A 26,711-nucleotide genomic window follows, 5' to 3' on the forward strand; every position below is an offset into this window, starting at 1 on the left:
AGACCCTTGAAACTCCTCGGAAGCGATGAGGAAAATGGGCAGCAAACAGTGTGGTACCCCCCGTCCCCCCCCAAAGCCATCCTTCCCCATTACATAAAACCCACAGTGTCCTAAGAGGATTATCCCAGAATTTGCCAAATTATGATGTCCCACCAGGGGCCAAGAAGAGTAAAAGCCCTTTCTGCTTAAGCTCTGCCTTTCCAGGGATGTTTTAAAAGTTAACTGTTATTGGAGCTTTATTCTAGGGCAAATTTGGAGGTGACCACAGAACTGCCCATCGCGTCTCCCTCCTCCTCCCCATCTCTCCACACTCACACGGTTCGCCCGGGTCTGTGATGGGGGAGCCCATCTGATCCTCAAACTCCTCTAATCTGGCTCCTGGCTTTAGGAAAAAAGTGGGGGGTGAAAAGCCTCGAGCAGAGATGAAATAGCGAGAGCCTGACAGGACGTGTGATTAAACCTCTTCTGACGGGAGAAAGACAATCTCAGTAGCAGAGACCGCGCTGTCTGAACACATTCGTGCCTTTTAACACAAATAAATTAACAAGCGGGGGCTGAAAAGCCTGATCCATGAAAGCAACTCTTCTCCCTGGGGAAAACAAAGCTATTTACAGTCCTATTCGGAGCCGGGGATGTAGAATTCTCACTGTCTTTCACATTTCAGTCCCCCCTCCCTAAGAACTTCAGGTTATACGCAAAGCACCGCACCACAACAACACCCAACACCCCCAAATTAGGACCTTGCAATATCTCACCCGGGCTCCTTTACTCTGTAGCCTCGGTAAAAGCAAGTAGATTAAGCTTTACTATATTTTTTTCAAACAGTTCTAAAGAATGAAGAAATCCCACAGAAGAAATAGATCTCCTTCCACTTCAGGGAAAACCAGATGAGACAAATCAGACGTAAACAGGATCAAATCCTAACGTTGTTTTAAACTACGGAGCTTCATGACCCTTCCCTTCCTGGTACAAGGTGGGAAAACTGGAAAAACACTATTTTATCCACTCAAGGCAAGCAAACTCTCCGATTTCTTCACTTAGGGTCTTGTGTTCATCTTGCCAAAGATTAAGATAACGCTCGTAACCGTTCTCCAGCTCTCCCAAAAAAGGGAAAAACAAATCTCTGAACCAAGAGCAAGAAATTGCATCCTCCCCTCCTTGTCATGAAGGAGGGAAACAAGCTCTGCTCAAGCAGACACTGGCTGCAGAGCCAGGGGAGGCACGGGGGAGGGATGGGGGGGCAGAAAAAACAAAACCAAAAAGCCCCAAGTCCCTCAGCCTTTCCTCAGCAGAGAGATGCTCCAGGCCCCTCAGCATCTCTGTAGCCCTCTCCTGGACCCTCTCCAGCAGGTCCCTGTCCTTCTGTAACTGGGGAGCCCACAACTGGTCCCAGTGCTCCAGATGGGGCCTCCCCAGGGCAGAGCAGAGGGGCAGGATGACCTCCCTCCAACTGCTGCTCACACTCTTCCTGATGCTCCCCAGGATGCCACTGGCCTTCTTGGCCACCAGGGCACGTTGCTGGCCCAAGGGCTTATGAAGATACCGATCTGCAGATCTCACCAGCAACACCAAGTCATGGATCTTTACAGCTTGGATTTGCCGTTACCCAGAGTGACGGTTACCAAATCTTACACCATTTTAATATTTTCAGATGGAAAATGCTATATATACAAGCGTAGCAGTCCCACGCTTTGGACACTGCTTCCTCTGAGAAGCCCGAGGCAGCCCACAAAATATTCCCCTAAATAACAGCATCTCCCGTGGACCAGTATCGAGAGGTTATTTTCCAGGCTGAAGAACTGAACAGAAGGGAGAGTAGAAAAGCAGGGTCCGACCTCAAGCTTTGCTTTTAAAATAAACTGTTGAAACTACACCCAGCACCACATAAAAGCCCTGCTTTAGCAGGCCCAGCAATACCATAATAAGCAAAAAGTGCTGTGTGAGGCTCGAGTGATGCAGCTTTTTGGTCTCCTGCTTGAGACACTTACGTTCCACCTGAAAACCGTCCGCGTGGGGTTTGTTTTTTGCTTCCTGGCTCCCGGCTTTGGCGTCGTCATCGTCCAGCAGAGGAACGTAGTCTGTTTTATCCACCGTTTCACCAACCACGTCGTCAAATTTCTCTGCTTCCAGGGTGGCAATGAAGTCCCTTTTCACCTCCTCCTCGATCTCGGGGGGCGGCTCGGTCAGAGCATCCGCGAGGCTGAGGTTGTGATCCAGGTCGGCCATGCTTTAGCACCTCTGCAACCTGGGAAGCAACGTGGGGAAACAAAAAAAAAATAAAAAAAAGGAAAGAAACATTTTAATAAGAGCCCTTTTAAGTTCAGCCAGAGGTTGATGTTGGTAACCGTGTGCCTCCCGTGTCCTAACACGCTAAGAAATGTTTGCTTTAGCGCTCAATTATTGAGATGTTTACAAAAACCCCCACACCAGGAGGGACACAAAGAGGTAGATCATCTCAATCAGGGTTTACTGCATCAATGTTACATTTCGTGTGATGTTTTATCAGAACCTTAAAGAAAAGAAGAGAGAAAGAAGGAAAAAACCCAACACCTGGCCAGCACAAACACCACCTTACACCAATTCCTTGCCCTAGATCTGAGCCTTAATTACGTATCCTCAGCAGCAGAAAGAGAAATGACGCAAGGGAATTGAGTCCTTGGGTTGGACCCGGCCCAGGCTCCCCTACGAGGATTAGGGGTTTGCAAAATCTCCCATGTAAACTTCAGCGACGCTTCTCGTCCCCCCGACAGGGTCCCCGGGGTGTTTCCATCTCGGTGAACCCGGCTGATACCACCAAACCCCCTCCAGCCCCGGGACCTCTGCTGGGAAGGGAAGTTTTAATAACACTGACGTGAAAATAAATAGTAAAGTCCACACATACACATTATACCTCAAGGTATAAATTGGAAACAGAGTAGAAAGAGTCACTGTTTATCTTTTCCACCCCAATTTGCATCATTCTATTGAACTTACTGGTCCTGAAGAGAAAACGTACCTGAACTGATTCATCCATTTTGCAGCCAAAGCTTTGGCACAACAAATACACCCACAAACAATTTATATTTTTTTCCCTACATTTCATCCTTTTGAAGTTATTATTAGCAACAGTCAACACTTACTGAAGTACATTTACAGCAGGAAAACCCACCACTTTTTATTGAGAGAAGGCACCTTTCTGAAACTTTTCTAGGGCAGGGTCGGTCTGTGCCCAACACCCAACGCTACCGAAGGAGCAGAGATATCAAAAGCTCCATCACCCCTTTGAGCCACCTGCAGAAATGGTCTGGTACAAACTGTAAAAACCAAAACCATCAAGAGCCATTAGTATCTAAATTGCCAGACGTACTAGTCCCACTGCGGGAGCTCAACCCCCCTCAGTTTTGGTCTCCGTTTGGAATAACAAAGCAATTTGATGCAATCTGTATTAAATCACTATTCGAGGCACAATCTGTGCAGAGACTCTCCCTCAATAAAAGATTTACTCGGTTTTCAGAGTCTGGCAAGTCAGTGGTTGAGAATGAGTAGAGAACAAGGCTGTGGAAGCAACAAGTTCACCAACAGAATCCCAGAATGATATGGGGTTGGAGGGGACCTCTGGAGATCATCTCCTCCAAACCCCCCCCAGAGCAGGTCCCACAGGAACGTCTCCAGGTGGGTTTGAATGTCTCCAGAGAAGGAGACTCCACCACCTCTCTGGGCAGCCTCTGCCAGGGCTCTGCCACCCTCACCCCAAACAAGTTCCTCCCCATCTTTTGGGGGACCTTCCCCTGTTCCAGTTTGTGCCCGTTCCCTCTTGTCCTGTCCCTGGGCACCACTGGAAAAAGCCTGGCCCCATCCTCCTGCCAGGGCTCTGCCACCCTCACCCCAAACAAGTTCCTCCCCATCTTTTGGGGGACCTTCCCCTGTTCCAGTTTGTGCCCGTTCCCTCTTGTCCTGTCCCTGGGCACCACTGGAAAAAGCCTGGCCCCATCCTCCTGACCCCCACCCTTGAAGGATTTAGAGGTGTTGCTCAGATCCCCCCTCAGTCTGCTCTTCTCCAGACTAAACAGACCCCCAGGATGCCACTAGCCTTCTTGGCCACCAGGGCCCATTGCTGGGAACAAATTCATCCAAAGAGATAGGACAGATTCATCATCCTACAACCAATCCTCACTGTATTGGCCAAGAACCACCAAACCACACGAGGAGATTAAAAAAAGAAGCGTTGAAGCTACAGAATTGTGTAAGTCAAAAGGCAGAGCCACTGGCGAGAGCAGACAATGGGCATTTGTCCGGTCGGTGAAGGAAGGGCTGAGCCCCTGCGGTGGCCCAGGGGCGCTGAGTGACATGGGGAGGGCAGAACACAGCTCCTCTTGTTCCCAAATCACAGCGGCTCCTACTCCTCCAAGTTCTCCGTCAGCAGAACACGGCCACTGCCACACACCTACGGGGCTCCAGCCTCTCCGGGGCAATAGTTGGCATTCCTTACAAACAATGGTATCACACTGATAGCGCTCTGTATGGAATTGCATGGAAGGGTATTATGGAAACGAATGCAGTTAAATTATTCTCTTTTTTTTTTCTTTAACAATAAAAGGTCACACTTGAAGCCAGATCAGGCTTCAAGCAAGTTTTTGTTGGTTTAGATAAAGGCCCTGAAGAATTACCACTTAATGGAAATCCAGAGGTGAAAGGGCTGGAGCTCTTCACCCTTTGAGCAGGGTCACAGCTGAATGAATTATCGCTATTAAAAAAGCCAACTTTATCCCTAAGTGAAAGAATCTTGTTAAGAAAACTCAGCTTTCTTTCAGATTGAATTTATATTTTCAAGCCACGCAGTCTTACCCTCACCCTGTTTATGGATCTGCACCCAACTGATGGCATCTGAGTCCCAACTGGGGAAATAAGTCACTTCCACAAGTTCTCTCTTTGCACTGACCGGTCTCTTCCAAGGAAGAAATGAGGCTCTTAAGGCGTCATCTTTTCAATCACGTCCTCCCTTGATTTAAACTTGAAAGTGAAATGATGGCTTTTAGGTCAGTGAAACTCCAAATAAAATAAAATAAAATATGGAGCTACGAACGCTTCATCTTTTTCTTCAGAAAATGTCATTTAACATAAGGAAGAAAAACGATATTTAAGATTTTCGACAAGCTGCTTCGTGACGTGACCAGGAAACACGAGAATCAAGGCCGCGGTCAGAAAATAGCTACTGAACATCCAAGAACTTGGGGAAAAAGCGGGCAAAGGCTGGAGCGAACACGTCAGACACCAAAGAAAAACCCAGCTCCTGTTCCTCCCAGCAGGCGGGATGGGTCGGGCCGAACGGGGCTTCGCAGATGTCAAGTCCTTCACGTCTGCGGCATCACATTTGGTTCTGCACCAGCACCACGAGACTCACCCACCAAGAACCCGAAGCTTTATATAAATGGCATTTAGGAAAACCTCTCTTTTTAACCTCGCTCCCAACGCTCGTTAGCAGCAGATTACAGGCCGTAAACTGAACTATCGGCTCACAATTTTCACACGTTCACTTCAGATTAACCATTCCTGCTATTTTAGTTTCAGGAACACCAGTGGCCCTTGAGGAGCGTTTCCTCTCGACAGCTTAATTTAGGGTCTGTCCAAAGAGCAAGTCATCGCCACCCTCCCACTCCAATGGAAACTATTACCCGAGTACTTTAAAGAGAGGCCTTGAACATTTCACATCCCCTCCCCTGCACCCAGTAACCAGCCACAGCCAACACCAGACCCCACAGGAATGTGTATGGCCACCATCTTCGGTCTGGAGTCAGGGGGAGCTTCTGAGCAGTATTTAGATGATCCAGAAGTTACTTAGTCCTAATTCCACCAAGATATTCATAGAACCATGGAATGGTTTGGGTGGGAAGGGACCTTAAAGCCCCCCCAGTGCCACCCCCTGCCCTGGGCAGGGACACCTCCCACCACACCAGGTCCCTCCAAGCCCCCTCCAACCTGCCCTTGAACCCCTCCAGGGATGGGGCAGCCACAGCTTCTCTGGCCAACCTGGGCCAGGCTCTCACCACCCTCCCACCAAACAAGTTCTTCCCCACAGCTCAGCTCCATCTCCCCTCTTTCAGGGTCAAACCCTTCCCCCTCCTCCTCTGGCTCCCCTCCCTCATCCAGAGTCCCTCCCCAGCTTTCCTGGAGCCCCCCTTCTTTAGGGACTGGAAGGGGCTCCAAGGTCTCCCCGGAGCCTTCTCTTCTCCAGGCTGAACCCCCCAACTCTCTCAGCCCCCCCTCCCAGCAGAGGTTCTCCAGCCCTCCCAGCATCTCTGGGGCCTCCTCTGGCCCCGCTCCAACAGGTCCATGTCTCCCCTGTGCTGAGGAATCCAAAGCTGGAGTCACTTTTCCTCTAGACCTAAAAAACTGCACTTCAATTAATGGAGCAAGTGCCTTCAGAGCCCCGGGAGCAGCAGGAGCCACCATGTGATTGGGGTTAGGGAAGCAGTTCAGAATTCTTAAACCCAAATCAAGGCTAATCCCACCCAGATCAGCCTCCAACATACAAACATCCCACCACAAGGAACCGATAGATTCATAGAATGGTTTTTTTGATCCACACGAACGTGGTGGCACTTTATGAAATACCTGCCATAAACCAGCATCGACAAGGGCTCCAGGTCAGACCTACGTAGGAACTGGGACACTAAAGCAGTCTAGTTTCTGGGGAAAAATAATAATCATGAGGTTGTGCTGACTTATCAGCAGGACATTTCCTCATCTATATTTAACTTAGCAGGGAATGCAGAAACTATGCATAAAAAAAATAAATCTGCGTAACTAATAAAAGCCATTTATGCATTTTTTTGTAGCAAATAGAGAGCTGGTATCTCAGGCACGTAAAAGCCCCTGGCAAATAAGGGGCTGCCCTAACCCAAAGCATGGTGGGGCTCCAGGAAAGCCTCTACAGCCCAGGCAGGGTCAGGGACAGACAGAACACCCCAAAAACCGGACGAGAAGCAACTTCTCCACTTCCCACCTCTGGTGTTAGAGCAGCCAAATTCCCAGTTCGAAGGAGGGCTTATGGAGTTAAACAAGAAAATGAGTGTATTGCAGAGGTTCTGCCCAAGGGGAGAAAGCAAATCTGAAGCACATTGGTGTGTTGAGCTGCTTAGAAAGACAGATGCTTCTGCTGCCGCTTTTCCTTCAGACGGAAGGACGCTCGCTACGCGCAGGGAGCATCCAAGAATCTTCATCAAGAAGAATACACCGGGTATTTACAGGCAATTATGCAAATCAGACACTACCAGAGCACAAAGACTATAAATCCTGACATTAAGGTGGAAGGGCAAAAGCCAAGGAATGACTGAGGATTCAGAAGGCAGCATTTTAAAAAAATCTATTAAATAATTCCTCAGCTGGGAACCAGCTGCCGAGGCCCCTCTCGTTTGTTCAATAGCAGAGGGAGCAGCAGTGATGGGGTAACACCAACCTGCCCAACTCCAGACTCCTGTCTCTGGAAGAGCCTCCAGGACAGTCGAGTCCTTCCTGAAGAACGTCCCAGCTGAGTAAGTCTTCTGCTCGGAGGAAAGGTGTGGGAAGGAGCAAACCATCACGTTATGGGTCCCAGTGACAGCTCCACCACAGCCGAGGAAAAGAGCCTTCCTATAGCCAGACATTCCTCAGTCCATTCCAGGAAATCTTCTAATTATTCCACAGCAAATAAATCATATTTCCTTAATTCACGCTACTCTTTTTTTTGTTAAAAAAAAAAAAGGAATTGTTTAGACCCTTTCGTGTTCCAGCAACAGCTGATCCGTTACACCCAGTATTTGCCCCATCTGTTCTTTTTTATGCTCAGAATCTTTGTGTACCCAGTGAGTAACCTGTTCCTTTTGATAAATAAACTCCAGTTCCTTGTTCCAGTTCCAATTCCAGCTCATCTGAAATCTAGAAAAGTGTTCTTTTAATCTCTCACCCGTATCACAGACCCCCTTGTCCTGGGGTCTCCTTCCAGAGAGCCCCTACTATTTACTCAACTCAATTAGTCTCTCCCTTTCAAAACGAGCTCCTCCCTGGGTTTTCCCACCACCTTATTTGATGTTTGACCACGTCCACGAGGTTGGAGTTAGTTCATGTACATGGAACTTGTGCTCTACAAACCAGTTTAGAGAGTGCCAGACTCCCAACATCCCAGAGATCCCACAGAATTCAGACTGACACTTCCTCACACAAGCTTTAAGTGACTTAATGGAACTTGCAAGAATCACAGAATCCCAAAATGGTATGGGGTTGGAACCTCTGGAGATCATCTCCTCCAATCCCCACCCAGAGCAGGTCCCACAGGAACGTGTCCAGGTGGGTTTGAATGTCTCCAGAGAAGGAGACTCCACCACCTCTCTGGGCAGCCTCTGCCAGGGCTCTGCCACCCTCACACCAAACAAGTTCCTCCTCATCTTTTGGGGGAACTTCCCCTGTTCCAGTTTGTGCCCGTTCCCTCTTGTCCTGTCCCTGGGCACCACTGGAAAAAGCCTGGCCCCATCCTCCTGACACCCACCCTTCAAGTATTTAGAGGCGTTGATCAGATCCCCCCTCAGTCTGCTCTTCTCCAGACTAAAAAGACCCAAGTCCCTCAGCCTTTCCTCAGCAGAGAGATGCTCCAGGCCCCTCAGCCTCTTTCTAGCCCTTTGCTGGGCCCTCTCCAGCAGTTCCCTGTCCTTCTGGAACTGGGGAGCCCAGAACTGGTCCCAGTGCTCCACATGGGGCCTCCCCAGGGCAGAGCAGAAGGGCAGGATGACCTCCCTCCACCTGCTGGTCACACTCTTCTTGATGCCCCCCAGGATGCCACTGGCCTTCTTGGCCACCAGGGCCCATTGCTGGCTCCTGGGCATCCAGTCGTCCCCCAGGACTCCCAGGTCTTTCTCATGAAGAAACATCATCCCATCCAGACACCTCAGAAAGCAGAAGCGACACAAACATCTCTGATTTGTACAAAGGCACTGCCTCTGGCTTCCCAGCGAGACAAGGGTGGAATTTATTTCCCAAACTTTGTATTTCCATTTTGTAGCTCCCTCCCCTGCTGTGGACATGCCTCTGGGCACGCACAGCCTTGGAGTTTAAAGTTATAATCAGCCTGACCCAGATTTTGTACATCTCGTCTGAAGACAGAGAAAGGGGAGAGCGGGCGAGTGGGAGAAGGGGATGCTGCCCACAAAAGGAAAAAAAAAAAAGATATTTGAAAAGCTGTAAACTGTGTTTAAACACAGGGAAGCTGTGGCTGCCCCATCCCTGGAGGTGCCCAAGGTTGGACAGGGCTTGGAGGAACCTGTTCTAGTGGGAGGTGGCCCAGCCCACAGCAGGGGGTGGGAACTGGGTGGTCTTTAAGGTCCTTTTCCAAGTCCAACCATCCTGTGATTCTCTGATAAATACAATCATATTGGCACGAGGCATTGCCTGATTTCCCCCGGGTTTTTGGTGCTCGCCTGCCCCAGTGTCCCCTACGTACACGTCTGTCCTGGACCACAAGAGCCACCCTGAGCCCCTGCTCTTCCTCCGAACCCCGAGAGGGATGGCGAGTCACAGAATCACAGAATCTTAGTGGTTGGAAGGGACCTCTGAGATCATCGAGGCCAACCACAAAACAAAAAAAAAAAACCAAAAAAAAACCCCAAACAAAAACAAAAAACACCACACCAAACGCCCACCAAAAACACCGCACCCACCAACTAAACCCCACACTCAACACCTCACCATAAACCACCACTCTCAGGCACTAGAGCATGCCCTGAAGAGCCATGTCTATACGTTTCTTAAATCCCTCCAGGGATGGTGACTCCACCACCTCCCTGGGCAGGCTGTTCCAGGGCCTGACCACCCTCTCAGTAAAGTAGTTCTTTCTAATATCTAATCTAAATCTCCCCTGCTGCAACTTCAGACCATTTCCTCTGGTCTTGTCGTTCGTCCTTTGGGAGAAGAGGCCAACACCTGCCTCTCTACACCCTCCTTTCAGTGGCTGCATCCCCGCTGGTAACGAGATATTCTCACCTCGCCAAGGGAAGGTCGAGCAACCTTTATGCCAAAGAGGTAACAGATGTGCTACTTCTGTGAATAAATTCCTAAGAGGATTAAAAAAAATAATAATAATAACGAAGCAACATTTCCTCACTTTTTTTTTTTGTTTGTTTGAATCTGATACAGAGATTTAGGAGAAGCATCTCTATTATTGCATCAGATCCACTCACTTCTTTAAAATTAGCTCCCAGGCACACGGGGAACAAAATCCCTGACTGGAGGAAGCGGGGAGGGCTCAGCCATCTCGCCCCTTTCTCTGCCCTCAGTCAGGCTGCTTTTCTTAGCTCTCACCAGCAGCCGCTCGGGCGTAAGAGAAGAGGGAGCAGGGAGCAGATATTTGCAGAGTCATCTTCCTCCGCAGCATCCTGAAGGGAATCTTCCATGAAAAGAATGTCTACATTTATCTTTCAGAAGGAGAGGACACATCAGGGAATTGAGCTGCTGACTTGTTTTTTGTTTTTTTTTTTACATCCGATGCCTGGGCACGACAAATCTATGACCCAATTTAATTTTTTATGATTTTTTTTTTTTGGTGCAGTCTGAATCAGTGGGATTAATTTGATTTTTTTTTAAAGTTAAGTGAGGTAAGAGCTCGGCTTTATTTTTATGGATGTTCCGAGTTGCAGGAAATCTCTCAAATGACCAGAAGCTTCTTTCCAGAGGTAATGCGTGTTTGGACTTTCAGCAACCTCAGGATTTCAGCTGGAGTCGTGTCACGCAAAACCACATTCCCCTTCAGGCCATACGTAAATACAGCAAGAGAGTTTCCGGTTATTATTTACACAGCTTAATTAATTGCCTCCCTCCCTTACAAGGGGCAAAAGAAGCTGCAAGTGCAGAGAAAGTGGATTTGGGGGTCGTTGGTTTTACACCTGGATTGATACAAGAGACAAAGCACTTGTGAAGCTGTTTCCCTTCTCAGCACAGATTCTCCAAGAGCTTTCTGGCTAATTTTATGTATATAGAATATATTCAGTAAGTCCCAAAACCTTCAAGTTAGGTTGATGGTTGAACTAAGTGATCTTAAAGGTCCCTTCCAACCTAGACAATTCTATGTTTCTAAGTTCCAGGAGATAAGTCAATAAGAGCACAACTAAAGGGAAAAAAGTTCCTATGATTGCCTCCATGGAGAAACACAAGGACATCGTAGGCGTTTCCCCTCAGGGCCACCAAGCCACAGCACACACGGGCAGAGTTTGGGAACCAGTGGGGAACACAAGGACATGGCAGAGGACTGGGGACAGGGCAAGGTGGCCCTAAGAAGCCTGGGCTTTCCTACAGAAGTTGGTGCCACTGAACCACGCACCAATAACCACAAAACAGCTCTAAAGGCCTGATGCAAATCTGGGTTCGCTTCCCCGCTCAGTTTGTGGCCACCCAGAAGATAACACACACGATGGCTGAACTTCTCCCTTTAGATGGGTTTAATGAAGTCATGATTCAGTTTGTCACCAGAATTTCAAAGCCAGGGCAGAGCAGCAGCCGCTGTTGCTTCCTCATAATGCACTTTGCTCTGAGCCATCTCCTCTTCCTCCTCTGGTATCTCACTACTTCCACTCATCAGGGCACTAATAACCCTTCCCTCAGCTTCCGATGGAGGCTGCAAGTCTCACAGAGCTTCTTTCCCTACAGGAAAAACTCTACGCAATAAAAACAGGTTAAACGAGCTCCCAGTGATACCACACACACACTGACACAATCCCAGAGATTCCCAAGCTCTCTGGGGCCTGTTCGGTCCTGGGGAACTGAATTTCCACGTGAGGGAAACAAGAAGCCAAGAGAGATCCAAGTAGATCATGAAAGAATGCTCCAAGGCCTCCTGGTCTTTCACTGGGAGAGGACGGTGGGAGTAAACCATCTGCAGGATGAATATGAGCAAAACCACTGGGTACAGGTGAAGCCTTGGGTGAAACACACAGATACGTATCGCAGAATCTCAGAATTGTAGGGCTTGGAAAGGACCTCTGGAGACCATCTCCTCCCTGAAACACACAGATACGTATCACAATCTCAGAATTGTAGGGCTTGGAAGGGACCTCTGGAGACCATCTCCTCCAGCCCCCTGCCAGAGAAGCTCCACCACCCAGAGCAGGTCCCAGAGAAATGTGTCCAGGATGGTTTGGAATGTCTCCAGAGAAGACTCCACCACCTCTCTGTGCAGCCTCTGCCAGGGCTCTGCCACCCTCACACCAAACAAGTTCCTCCTCATCTTTTGGGGGAACTTCCCCTGTTCCAGTTTGTGCCCGTTCCCTCTTGTCCTGTCCCTGGGCACCACTGGAAAAAGCCTGGCCCCATCCTCCTGACACCCACCCTTGAAGGATTTATAAACATTGATCAGATCCCCCCTCACTCTGCTCTTCTCCAGACTAAACAGACCCAAGTCCCTCAGCCTTTCCTCATGGGAGGGATGCTCCAGGCCCCTCAGCATCTCTGTAGCCCTCTCCTGGACCCTCTCCAGCAGTTCCCTGTCCTTCTGGAACTGGGGAGCCCACAACTGGTCCCAGTGCTCCAGATGGGGCCTCCCCAGGGCAGAGCAGAGGGGCAGGATGACCTCCCTCCACCTGCTGCTCACGCTCTTCCTGATGCCCTCCGGGGATGCCTTTGGCCTTCTTGGCCACCAGGGCACATTGCTGGCTCCTGGGTAACTTGTCCACCAGGATTCAGAGCTGCTCTTCAGCAGGTCAGCCCCAACCTGTACCAGTGCATGAGGTTATTATTCCTTGGTTGCAGGACCCTGCCTTTAAATATATATATAGAATAGAATAGTTTGGGTTGGAGAGGACCTTAAAGCCCCCCCAGTGCCACCCCCTGCCCTGGGCAGGGACACCTCCCACCACACCACGTTGCTCCAAGCCCCCTCCAACCTGCCCTTGAACCCCTCCAGGGATGGGGCAGCCACAGCTTCTCTGGCCAACCTGGGCCAGGCTCTCACCATGCTCCATCAGCTTCTCACTTTGCAATCCAGCTGCGAGAGGGGAATCCTTACGTATGTACATCATATCCCGATGTCCAGATATGGATCTACATAAAGACAGGAGGGAAAACCTCCCGGTTCTCTCTTCCAGGCAGGTCTGGAATCTTTCCATCAGCTCCCTGCTTTGCAATCCAGCTGCGAGACAGGAATCCTTACGTATGTACATCATATCCCAATGTCCAGATATTGATCTACACAAAGACAGGAGGGAAAACCTCCTGGTTCTCTCTTCCAGGCAGGTCTGGAATCTTTTCTAGGCAGTGGCCGCAAAGGGGAGCTGGGAAGCAGCGATGAAGATGCTGGGACACGTGCTGGAGGATGAAGGACGTGCCTCCAGCAGATGCTGAGGGTGGCTGCAGGCAGGGGCCGCACACGGCGGGTGGCCCTTGTGCTGACGCTTCGTTAGTGCCATTAGTCACTCGCTTTCACCGGCGCGTTCAGATTTCCAATAAACAAAGAGCAACTGTCAGAGCAGGAGGGAAAGGGGCGCAGGGAGCCCGACAGACCGCGACAGGGAAAGTCAGCTGAACACAAGGAGCTCGAGCTGACAAAGCCTTTTTTTAATGCCATACCTTCAACTTTTATAGATTGCAACTTTAGAATTTCAAAGTTGATGGCTTAATGCACACTTACTTTAATTTCATGATGCCTTGTAAAAGTCTACATAATTCTAGGGCATAGTCAGTATCTCCAAATAGCATCCATCAACGTGTAGGGTTTCATTACTTCAGATACGAGCCATTTCTCTGCTGTTTTAAGTAAAACATTATTTCTGCTGTTAATTGGTACCGCAAATATCCCCGGCTCCTACAACTAGATTGTATAGGAGCCTTTTTAATGAGCATTTCTGCTCCATGAGTTTGAGACATCATCATGAACTAGACTTCCCTTAAGAAAGCACTAATAAAGCCAATGAAGCAGGTTTTGCCCATAGTCAATTAATCCGATGGCGCGTGAACAAGCGGAGCAGGGCAGCAGACAGTCCCCCTGTATTCCTGCCTCTGATTCATTTCTGGAGATTTGAGACAACTTCTATTTTCTTCCTGCCTTCCAGACAGGCCTGGAGAGCCTACACTTCATCAAATGATAAAGCCAACACAGATAACCAGGCAGAAACCCTGAATGCAGCAGAGGAAAGCTGTAAAACCACCTCCTCTCCCCACAGCTGGAGCCTCTACTCGCTGTCAGCATAAAAACCGTAATTAAAGTCAGCCCACAAGCTGACAGTCCAAGATTTTTCAGGTTTCCTAAAGCTACGGTTCAGTTTATAGCTATTCTCTGTAGATGCAGACATTCACTGGCTTCGAATTATCTGTACTTGATTTAACAAAAAAGAAACCCTTCTTCTTTCTCCCAGAAGCAGCTGCAGGGACCAGGAGCAGACCCTACAGGGAGGTAACAGCAACAAGGACAAGTCAATTTTTCTCAAATATAGAAAGATAAATCATAACTTGAGGAAATGCAGCCCCATTTGTCTCTCTGGAGAGGACACTGCCCAGTCTAACCAATACACTGATGGGACAGTGTCTGTTACAGCAGTGACACCTCCAAAGCTCTCAGACCTTTCAGCTGCCAAAGCCTCTGCTATTTTAGCGTCATCTGCTGCGTCCCATCCTGATGTTTAACACATCCCACCACGGATTCATTCCCAAACACCAGGAGACCTGTCAGCCACACAACTGGGCTACTGGCCAGAATAAATAAATAAATACCTGTAGTTCAAGACTTCGAGGAATCTCTGCATTCTAGGGGCAGCTAACACACATATTATACGCCCCTTATTATCGTTATTTTCAATTCAGTAAAAGCAGTTTAAAAATAAAGTCTGCGTTCAGCACTTATGCAAAATAAAAATAATTAGCTGGAGCTCCATCAAAGGATCAAGGCAGAAGGAAAACCCAAATGAAAGAGCATCAGCAAGAATTCTTGTTTGCACATTGTCTAGATATATATACACACACAGAGGTGCAGGTGCCTGGATGCACAATATTCTTTAATGACAGAAGAGGGAGACTTTGGAGGCATCAATGAGAACATGATCTGACTGATCTTAGGTGTCTCCATCATTGATTTTAATAAAGAGGAGACCATTTCTCACTTGGCAAATCTCTGACTGTCAGGAATCTCCTGGGTCACCCCTTACGTTGATGTTCTGAAAATAAATCAGAAAGAAATCAAACCATTAATTATCTTCCATATAACAAACACTATTGGTACAGTGGCTTTGGACTAAGAGCTGCAGGTTGCTCAGAGGTTGGGGATTCTCTGTTCTCAGAAATGTTCAAGATCCAAGAGGACAGAGTCCTGGGCAACCTGCTCCAGGGGCCCCTGCTTTAAGCAGAGGTGTTGGATTGGATGATCTCTAGAGGTCCCTACAACCTCAGCTGTTTTGGGGTTCTGATATTCTTTGAAAACCACTCTTCATATTTCCAAAGCCAACCGTCAAAAGCCTACGAGTAGAACAAACCCTAAATCTCTTAATATAAGAGCTAAAATCCCTTTGGGTTCTATGAAGCTAGTTCAATCCTGAACTGAAAATAAAGTTACTGAGACTTCCCTCCTGTCCAAATCACGAGCAAACCCTGGAAGGACAAGAAGTGGAAGGAAGCCCACCTGAACCAGCGTTTGGAGAAGCTTAGCTGGAACCAAAGGAAAGTCTTTGGGCACAGGAGGGTGGTGGGAAGGGGGGAGGCTCACTCAGGAAAACAGCTTTCCATCGGTCTCACCACAAGTGGACAAAAACCAGAGCTGGGAGGCTTTTGGAGTCAGCCTGAGAGGAGGAAGAGTAAAAGAAATCACCCAACAGAGCTCTTCCAACCCTGACTTTACTCCACTTGCACCCATTCCCCCAAAAAATACAGAGTGTGTATTTGTGCCTGCAAAGAGCGTTTTACTACGGTTAATTATACTTAAGCACAACCAAGATAAGAGAATGATTCCCTCCCTTTGGGCAATTTCACTCCCATTAACCACTCAGCGAGATGGGGTAAGACTCTGCGAGCCCCGTTGCTACACGAGGAGTTGTAGAGTTTCCAACCCGATAAAAAGTCACATTAATAAACTTGCCTTAAGTTACAGCAGGAGAGAGAGACTCTGCCAGAGCAGCTTCACTGGGAGGACAAGAATAACTTTCCTGTAAGCCCCAGCGGGGGATTAGGGACTCTAGAAGGTGGGGATTAATGGTCTTGGCTGGCCTTCAAAAAAGCCACATGGAAGATGAGTTCATAGATAATAACCGTGAGGGACTTTCAAGCGTCTTGCTCTCCACAGGCCTACGAGCGCTGAAATAAGAGCCCTAAAAAAGGCTGGGATGTCATCTCCAAAAATCACAAACGCTTATCTAAGGAAAAAAAAAATAAAGGAATCTGCCAATCTGCCTGCCTTCTGCACGGACTTGTAAGGTTTACCTCTAAAATGACCTATTCCTTAACTACTCTTAAAAAAAACCTGCCCAGAGTGGTACCCGTCTGGGGCTGTGTCGCAGACAGGCTTTGCTGCTCTGCACCAAATAAGGAGAGTTTCATTAATCACGGCAGGGGGAAAGAGCCTCCTGTTTTCCCTTGGCAGAGGAGGGAGGGAAAGACAGGCAAAGGGGGGGCAGGGAAGGAAGAGTCGGGCTGTTGGCAAAGCGCTGCCTTTCTGTGTTTCACATGGCCTGCTAAGCCCCAAACCAAACAGACAGCTGCTCCCGGCAGCTGCTTTCCTTTAATAGCACATGCATCAGAAAGGAAAGCAGCTCCCACCTTCCCCACGAGCAAAACCCAGAAAAATAATGGCTTTCTGGCCTTTGCTAAAGCATCCCCGCTCTCGGGAGGAAGAGCAGGGTGGCACCTTTCTAATATAGCTGATGAGTCAATAATTCTCATTTTTATTTGGTATTTTCTACCTCTTTATTTTTCCTGCAGGACCATCGCGCTGCTGTGGCCTGGAAAGGAAGGCAAAGAAGTGGCAAAAAGAGGGAGAAGTTTCACTACAAGTATCACCCCAGTCACTTAGTCCTCACGTCAGCTCCTCAAAATTCTTCCTACTCCACATTTTTCTTATACACGCGGCTCCCAGAACAACAGATCCTGTGCTTCCATGAGAATTTTGGCTTTCCTTTCCGAGCTGATTCCTTCTGTTATTGCTTGTGAATTAAACTGTACAGTGTGAACACTGGAACTGCAAACCAGGAGATGAGGAAAAAGCTCAAATCACGCTGTGAAAATAATTTTTCAGAGATCTGGTCCAGCTTAATTAGGGCTGTAATACTGCTGTGCAACAGGAGGTCCTCCACCCCTCCCCAAATTCATGGCACTTTGGATATAGACACATATCTGAGCGGGGAGGAGGGAAAGTAAGACCACAGAGGATGGATTCTGAAATTAAATTAATCAAAAAAACCTCACTGAAGAGTAAAATAAGCAGCCATTAAATAGCATTTAACATCTTACATCCATATGGTTATCTCCTGCACACATCAAGAGGTTTATTGTAGCAAACCTTGACAATTCCAAGTTAAACTTTCTGTAGAACAACGGAAACACTTCAAGCTTGTGGAAATGAGCCAGGTGAAAAGGGAACAGTGTTGCTGAGTTGCCCCTATTTCACAAGGGGTATTGAGAAGGAGAAATCAAGTCGTAGATGGCATTGGAAGGACCTTCTGAAGGTCCTGGAGATCAGCTTTGGCCTTCTCTACTCAGATACACAATCTGATGCCCACAAAAGAAAAAGGCTGGACGCCATCCAGCCTAGAGAAGTGCCCCAAGATCAACACTTCGGCCAACGTCACTCAAAAAGCAAGATAAAAACATGAGAAAGAGCATAAAACCATCCCAGGTTACGGAGAGCAGCAGCTCCAGCAGATACAACCACGAAACAGAAGCAGCTCATTTGGCAACAGGGTACCTACAGTCACTGCTTCCAGGAACTCACTTTACATACAAGCTTCACTCCTTTATCTAGAATGATTCTAGTTATATCAGTGACTACATTAGAGCAGCTACTTGGCTTTTAATTAAAAATAAGCACCTCTCTTGACAACGTAATTATAAAGCATGAGAACCTGTCAATCAGGACACAGAACTGGTACCTTCCAAATGAGAAAGTTGACGAGGAAACTATTTCCATTGAGGCCAACTCAGCAGCAGCTCCGTGTTTCAGAGCCAGAACAGCAAACCTGTCGATGGTTCTTCAAGTAAACCACTTGAGAAGGTCGAAAAACACTTTGAAAGAATGAAACAAATCTTATTTATATACTAAGAAATGAGTTTTAGCTCCTTGCAAATTCTGCAAGGTCTTTACTATAGCAGGTAAATTAGTTTATGGGCTCCTCAGGTGCCTTGGAGAATCGTGCCCTGCCCTCAGGTGTTTGAGAGTTTGAAATATGTCCCAAAAGGGACCTGGAACCACAACAGACCCATTGGAGCTGGTGGAGAGGTAGGGGGTTGCCTTTTGAAAACTACAAGAAAGCCTTGTGGAAGCAGACATTTAAAAAGGAGAAATAAATGCTCTGTTAGTGCCCAGCCAAGGTTTCAGAGCATCAGCCAGAGCAGAACCCTGAGACCACGGAGGCAAAACAGCTTGGGGTCAACGTGGCCATCTACCGAGCATTAGTGGCCTTTTGTTCGCTTCACACGTCAGATCTCCAGGCCAGGAACAAAAATCAGTCCCTGTATCCCCACAGAGGTCACTCAAAGTCATGGAGGAAAAAAAAAGTCCCTAGACACATTTAGGGTGGGAGCAGAAGACACCCAGGGGATTCAGAACTACAGAGTGTGGTCCTTACCCTGTTAAGGGATGCCCAAGTCTGTGTTTACACTGTCTTTGCACCACCTTTTGAAATTCATTTCATGGATTTTGTTCATCTCAGAGCAACTCCCCAACAGATATAGTGGAGATTAAACCTATTCCATGTTACTAGGAATCAGTAGGGATATTTGTGCCCCCACACAAGTGAGAAAGGCAAAAAACAGAAGCCCTTTTAGAACGAGGTAGAAGCATAGAGCTTTAAAAACGCTGAAATAATTTCACTTCAGAATTGTATGTGAAGCAGGGAAAGGTCTGATGAGTCACCCCAGAACCCCCCAAGGGGGGAACACACACTTTTGAGGGACCAGAGAATAGAAGGCACATCCGTGTGCTCCATTACCCGTGTGAATGCTCTGCAGGCCAGCAGAGAGGAGACCTTCTCTCTCCGAAAGGGAATTCCATGCAAGATGACACTATCTCAGCATCCATTCCTGCTGTGCCAGAAGATCCAGGCCCACTGGAAGCAGCGTCACCAGAGGCTTCCACCAGCTCCAGTACCTCCCATGCTACCAAGGAGGGAGAAAAAAGTACAAAAAAGCTCTCAAATTTGCTCAATAGCACATTAAAAAGCATCCAGGCTGTTGGCCAAGGCCTGATATGAAACGCTGCTGGATGAGAAGTTGAGCAAGGACGCTCACGTTCTCCTTCATAAGGGTATTTATCAGATTCTTGAATTATAAAAACAGGACATTCTGAAAGCACTGTGTCATCCCAGGCGGCCAAACCCAACGGCAAGGAAAGCTAAAGGTTACGTGCCAGAGCCTTCTGCTTCCTCGGGACCCGCAGCTCAGCCCTTTTGGGCAGAGGGGGGACGCCAGCCCAGCCCTTAAGCTCCTGTTATTCCCTCCCAGCACGGCATTTTAATTCTCTCAAAGCAGGGGAACACTCCTGCTCTCACGTGATGTTTATTCTTAGAGAGGATCCCAGGGATTTTTATTTAGCTAAGTTGGGTCATGCCGTTGGCCACGAGCCATAAGAGCATCACAGAACTCCTGGGTTGGGAGAGGGGAGCGGCATTAGCGCGGGTAGAGACACATTAATGGCATTAAAAGCAGCAGGTTATGCAAGAAAGACCCGGGTAACCCAAGATAAATAACTCTCCACCACGAAGTTGTTACTGCCATACAAAGTTCATGACAGACTTTGTAAAAAAAAAAAAAAAGCACATGACGGCCAAGGTCTGAGGTCAATTTAACTGCTTCCACCCTCCAGAGAGCTGAACCTAATTCCTCCTGAGCTAACAAAAAGAACAAATTCTACCTTTTGAGCCTTTCCCATTCTCTTGAGCTGGTTTTAATGACCAAATCCCTGGCCTCCTGAGAAAGCACCCAACGTTAGCTACCAGTGACCCACCTGGAACGAGCAGAACTACATGTAGGAAACAACTCTCAAAAAATCACTGCAAACTTAAGTCACGGAATCCCAGAATGATATGGGGTTGGAAGGGACCTCTGGAGATCATCTCCTCCAACCCCACCCAGAGCAGGTCCCACAAGAACGTGTCCAGGTGGGGTTTGAATGTCTCCAGAGAAGGAGACTCCACCACCTCCCTGTGCAGCTTCTGCCAGGGCTCTACCACCCTCACAGCAAACAAGTTCCTCCTCATCTTTTGGTGGAACTTCCCCTGTTCCAGTTTCCTCTTGTCCTGTCCCTGGGCACCACTGGAAAAAGACTGGCCCCATCCTCCTGACACCCACCCTTCAAGTAGAGGTATTGATGAAATCCCCCCTTGGTCTGTTCTTCTCCAGACTAAACAGACCCAAGTCCTTCAGCCTTTCCTCAGCAGAGAGATGCTCCAGGCCCCTCAGCATCTCTGTAGCCCTTTGCTGGACCCTCTCCAGCAGTTCCCTGTCCTTCTGGAACTGGGGAGCCCAGAACTGGTCCCAGTGCTCCAGATGGGGCCTCCCCAGGGCAGAGCAGAGGGGCAGGATGACCTCCCTCCACTTGCTGGTCACACTCTCCTTGATGCCCCTCAGGATGCCACTGGCCTTCTTGGGCCACCAGGGCCCATTGCTGGCTCCTGGGCATCCTGGTGTCCCCCAGGACTCCCAAGTGTTTCTCCTCAGAGCTGCTCTCCAGCAGGTCACCCCAACCTGTCCTGGTGCAGGGGGTTCCTCCTCCCCAGGTGCAGGAGCCTACACTTGCCCTTGTTGAATTTTATCAGGTTCCTCTCTGTCCAATCAGGTTCCCTCTCTCCCCCCTTTTTTTTTTTTGGAGAAACCCCAAAATGTCCTGTTGGTCAGTGCTTGCATTGGGCTGGAGCATGAGAAAACACTGAGAGGAGCCACAGCAAAAGGCTTCTCAGTCTCAAGGAAGGCACGTGGGAGTAACAATTCCTCTTCGCTCATACCCTTTGGTTTTTGAAGTCCAATGGGGTGGCAACAGGGGAGAAGAACACTCATTTCTGAAATGAATTAATGCAGAAGAATGGTTTCCACCTTCCAAAACGTATGCAGGAAGCCAGCGGAGGAGGAAGGGAGTAGCTACTGCAGCTCAACCACTATTGTATTTATATTTCCGTACTCTCGATAACAAATACAGTCAAACTATAGCTGAAAAACAAGGCATTGGTTTAGAAAACAAAAAGCTGAGCTTTTGCGAAAGAAAGAGCAATAAAAGAAATTTCTCAGGTCTCCCCACGCTGTTATCAGGTACGGTCTGTGGGTTTCTTTAGAGAATGATTCACTTCCTTATTGCAGGTTTGGCTGCAATCTCCAGTATCGCAGCTCTGTGCCCTTTGACACGGGCTGTTTCCCTTCCAAAAACGGAAAGATAAAAGGCACCAAACACATAGTTGTTTATCACGGTACTAAAAGCCCCACTTTTTACATGGTTTTGAATTAAAAGAAAGGGTTTTGCACGCATGGATTTACTTCCTTGAAGAGAGCCGTGGTCAGTGCCGTGGCAGCATCAGCACCTTCCCAAGGGTTCTCTCTTACTTCAAGGGCTAAACCTCCTTGGTTCGGTCTCGGCATTCCCAGCCCGGAAGGTCAGCACATGTTTCCTCAGCTCCCTTGGAGAAGGGGGGGTGATAACATACCAGCCCCTCCCTCCAGCAAACAGCAAAAGCCTCTGGGAGGACAAGGAATCACGAGCACATGGGCAGAGGGAGTTTTCTTACCCACTTGCCTTATCCGAAAGGAATTCTCCGCAGGCAGAGCCGGAGTCACACAGCTCCTCGGCTCCTACGGCAATTACAGCAGCAGCAACCCCAATCCACTTCACTTTTCATCCATGAAAGTGATCCTAGAGTTGGGGTTTGTGCATGTTTCTTCCCAGCTAAAGCAGTTATACCAAAAAAAATACACATTATTCCATCAGGAAGTGTTTTTAGAAGTACTTTCTCCCCTCCTGCACACATGTAGCCAACACAATAACCAAATGTAGTTCTAGGTGCCACAAGAGCTGTAGTCGATTATTTCTAGTTTAAGAACACCAGGAAGATGACCAAAAATGTAATTTATTTGGTTTAAAAGCCTCTTAACAGAATAAATAGGAAGAACCCATTTATTTCTGAGAGACAATGTGAGATGAAGAGAGGTTTGGTTTTGTAAAAACCACCCAAGATATTCCTCAATCAGGTCACCCCACGAGATCCAGCCACCAAAGCCAGGCTCGGACCAACGCTCCCTCCTTCCTGCCCGCTCTCCCCAGCTCCTCCAAAGGATGTTGGGGAGGAAATTGCCTTTATTCATTGAGGCAGTCAATGAGCATGGATTAAATGTTCCCGGATAAATTACTTCAGGAAGCATTTTTAGCTGCTGAATAGAGTCTGTGGGAAACACCTGTTTGGTTTCCATGTCCTGAAACGACGGAACAAGAAACGTTGGACAACTCCAGGCATCCCTGGGACTCCAAGAGGCAGCTTACATCCTAACTCATTTTTGTACAGTGGAGAAAAGAAGAGAGGAACATTATAATCTGCAAACTCCCCCCCCTCTTAGACAATCTGGGAGGTTACAACACAAATGAAAGCGTGAGTTCAGTTCCAGACACCCAAGGAGACATTAAGTCCACACTGGTCAAAGTGAAGTGAAGTGGAAAGGGAAGAAAAAGAAGTTTAAGAACCAGAACGTGTGGAAAGGGCACCTAAACTCCTCTGTTATCTCCTCTGCTGAGCTGCACATCGTGCCTGCAGTAGGTGACACCTCTCACGACCTCTTTAGCTCCAGTGAGGCCAGAGTGAAAAGCACACAGGGCATCCTGGGCACCTCCCCACCCTCCATCCCACCCGGGGGAGATAAGCCATCTTACTTGGCTTTTAGTCAAACGGCTTTCAGAGAAGGACTTAAGATGGTTTGGCAGGTGGCCACGGCACCCAGTATAAACAACTGGTGTGGCTGCCCCTGACCCAGGCTGCTCCCAGTCACCTCCCATGGGTGCACGAGAGCATCAGCCCCACTGGAAAGACACAACTTGGCACCTATGGTGACCCCTAACAAAGCTTTAGGAGACCTGGGAGGCTACTGCTGGTTCCAGACGGCTTCAGTAAATCACAGCAGATGCAGTTGATGATGTTAAGACAAGCTGTAATTGAACCACGTCCATTCAACTCCTCTGCATTCGTTACAGCCAAGGATGGTACCAACAGACTGATATTAATTAAGAGCTTAGTCATTTTTGTACAAGTCTGTGCCGTGTTTCGCTCTAGTTCTAGGCTACCTTAAGGTTAAGGCAGAAGAAAGTATTAATTAGTAGAATAAACAGGCTGACACTGCTCCCAGGACTTGAAGAAATTGGCAGCATTTGAGAACAATCACTGCCACACTAATCAAACTGCAAGGTGCAAGGCACTCCTGTCCCTCAGTCCATACAAATACCCTGAAGAAATTGTAATTCCTTCACTAAAACACATTACATGAGCACCTGCATCTGAATTAATCTCTGACAATAGTTCCCAGTGGAAGCGTAGCTTTCTGGTGCCTTCCACAAAGCAAGAGCAGGATGAGAAACCTGGATGAGCCACTGCTCCAGATTCCTAACAAATCAAATCAGACTTGGGGTTTTTTTCTTAGCCTAGTTTGCCCATTTTAATCTTTTCTAGTCCTCTTATGCTGATAAAAAGCTTTGAGTGACCAAGTTGAACAAGCTGTCTGCCCTCTGTGGCAGAAAAAGCAAGAAAGAAGGTCCAACTGGCCAGAAAGGGCATCCCTCAAGTCCCACTCCAGCCCTGCCATCTTTACCAGCAGCAAGGGAGAATTAGATACTTTAATAAATACCCCCAAAAAAGCAGTTAAGTGTTTAACATAAAAGAACTGAAAGGTAAGTGCCTTCCAGAAATGTTTATTCTGCAGAAGTTCCAGCATGGAGCTCCCATATAATGCCTTTTAAAGACACTCAGACTCTCCCAGAGCCCATTTATCACTCCACTTGCCGTAGCCCAGCGTTCAGGCTCTGCCTTGAAATCTGATGGGAGATTCTTGCATTTCAGAACTCCAGACAGTGGCTGTATTTTCCACAAGAGACGAAGCTTTAGCATGTACACACAGCTGTATCAAACCTTTGCTTTTAATTAAAAGATGTAGTGTTGTGTCAGTAGAAAAGCTGTTCCTACCTCAAAAGCAGGTGTTCCCTTTAGCAGGTCCTTCAGTCCTCAGAAAGTGCTTATCTGCAAAACACAACACAGGTATAATTAAGAGGAAGCCACACAATTACAGAGCACTTGGATGTAAGCTTATTAAGGATGATTTATGTCACATAAAATTCACTAAAGCCAGAGAAATTTTTTGACAGTCCCAGCAGCTTTCTGTAACGTTTGCTCCTCGACAGGAATACAATCAAGCTACCACTGACTTCTCATCAAGCTCAAGCTATTAAGGATACACCATGAAAATTGCGAGACGACTTCTCCCTCATCACGCATCATAACAGCTATTTTCTAACAGGCCATTAAAGCTGAAGCAATCCGGGACGATTAGGACATCAAGCAGTAGTTCAGGTGTTCATATAATGGCTAAAATGCTCCTCGAGTCCCTGCTGGGCACACACCTGCACAGCCAGGATGGATCCATGGCTGGATAAAAACCAGGATGGTTTTTATCTGATTGGAGATGAACGGAGCTAAGGAGGCACCAAAACATCCATGGCTTCATTTATCAGTGATTATTATTCAGAGCCAAGGCCCTCTAAAGGCTTTCATAGAGCAAAACTCTCACTGTTTTAGCCCGAGACAAGCAAGAAAAAAAGCAAAGATAAAGCTTTTTTCCTTCAATAAAGGCTCTTCCACTCCATGGCATGTTCTGTGCTTCCAGACTTCAGAGGGGAATCCCTCACCCTGTTATTAATACATTCACAAGGCCAAACCGACAGGTATTGCCAGACGCATTGCTCAACTCAGAAAGCACGTGCTGTGTTCTTCTACGGATTACATAAATGATACTTGGGGTAATATTTTAAGGAGATCCAGATTTAAATACAAAAAGGGATAAGAAAAAAAAGAACGCAGAGGCTGTATTTCAGGTGCACACCTGTTTTCTGTATGTTTTCCACGACTTCGGTGAAGCTGTACCCACCAGCTTTTTTGGACTCGATGATTTGAAAGGTCTCTTCCAACCTGAACAATTCAATTCTACCAGGGAACCATCTCCCCATCTACAAAGTGTCATGTCCCAATTGTTTTCTATACAATATTTTACACTTTGGTCATTATTACCCCTCTGCTCTGCTCTTGTGAGACCCCACCAGGAGCACTGTGTCCATCTTTGGGGTCCTCAACAAAGGAAGGACATGGAGCTGTTGGAGCAGGAACAGAGGTGGCCATGGAGATGCTGGGAGGGCTGGAGCCCCTCTGCTGGGAGGGGGGGCTGAGAGAGTTGGGGGGGTTCAGCCTGGAGAAGAGAAGGCTCCGGAGAGACCTTGGAGCCCCTTCCAGTCCCTCAAGGGGCTCCAGGAGAGATGGGGAGGGACTCTGGATCAGGGAGGGGAGCCCTAGGAGGAGGGGGAAGGGTTTGACCCTGCAAGAGGGGAGATGGAGCTGAGCTGTGGGGAAGAACTTGTTTGGTGGGAGGGGGGTGAGAGCCTGGCCCAGGTTGCCCAGAGAAGCTGTGGCTGCCCCATCCCTGGAGGGGTTCAAGGGCAGGTTGGAGGGGGCTTGGAGCAACCTGGTGTGGTGGGAGGTGTCCCTGCCCAGGGCAGGGGGTGGCACTGGGTGGGCTTTAATGTCTCTTCTCACCCAAACCTTCTATGATTGAAAAAAAAGCTTATCTACCAAAATAATTCCCCTTATATTCTCCAGGCAGCACTCCACAGGAAAGAATATAAACTAAGCTGCACAGTCAGCATCAGGGAGACATTTTAATCCATGTGGAGAAGTATCCAGGTTGTTCCTCACCACGGCAAGTCATGGAGCCAGTCTCACAAACTCCCAGCTCACAACCCCGTTATTAGTGCAAAGTCAAAGAGAAACCCCAACGCTCGCTCCTATCCCTACATTTCACATTACACAGGAGTGAAATCTTTCAGTTAAATGAGAAAACAGCCCGTGAAAAAGAGTATCATTTCAGCTTTGGTAAGTGTAATTAGTTACTAATTACTGAACTTCAAGGCAGTGATCATTTCAGCTTTCTCAGGAGGGAGAAAAACCCTCTGAAAGTCCTTTCAACTCCTGAAGGGAACAGGGGAGTCACCGAGTTAAATAAGGAATGGAGAAATCCCTCGTGCATGTTTCAGATGCACAAGTGTCCTGATGAGCTCCTGTTTGTGAGACAACACTAATGCTCCCCTGCCCAACAGCAGCAAACTGCTAATGCACATCAGAAACCCACATTTTATTTTTCCACATCATTTTGTTTGCAGTCCAGCCACCCTGTGATAAATCGGGGCTACCTCCCACTCACAAACACCCAGATCCCATCCCAAGGCATCCAGCCCCACAGTCTGCCCCAAGAAACCTCATCCCACCTCAGTTGCTATGACCCACCAGGTTATTATTACA

General features: G+C 47.9%; 1 protein-coding gene across 8 annotated transcripts in view; it reads right to left on the bottom strand.

Annotated features, from left to right (window-relative positions):
• Positions 1–24,387, bottom strand: part of MAP4 (microtubule associated protein 4) — a 123,857-nt gene extending 99,470 nt beyond the window's left edge. For all 8 annotated transcript variants that reach the window (XM_014955768.1, XM_014955766.1, XM_014955764.1 and 5 more), the window contains exons 1-2: positions 24,333–24,387; positions 1,989–2,245 (exon numbers count right to left, since the gene is read on the bottom strand). In XM_014955768.1, coding sequence (XP_014811254.1) covers positions 1,989–2,226 — 238 coding nt within the window. In that variant the 5' untranslated portion in view covers positions 2,227–2,245; positions 24,333–24,387. The remainder of the gene's footprint in view (positions 1–1,988; positions 2,246–24,332) is intronic.
• Positions 24,388–26,711: the final 2,324 nt, after the last annotated feature.

This window comes from Calidris pugnax, unplaced genomic scaffold (assembly GCF_001431845.1).
Source record: "Calidris pugnax isolate Ruff unplaced genomic scaffold, ASM143184v1 scaffold272, whole genome shotgun sequence".
Taxonomy (NCBI): domain Eukaryota; kingdom Metazoa; phylum Chordata; class Aves; order Charadriiformes; family Scolopacidae; genus Calidris; species Calidris pugnax.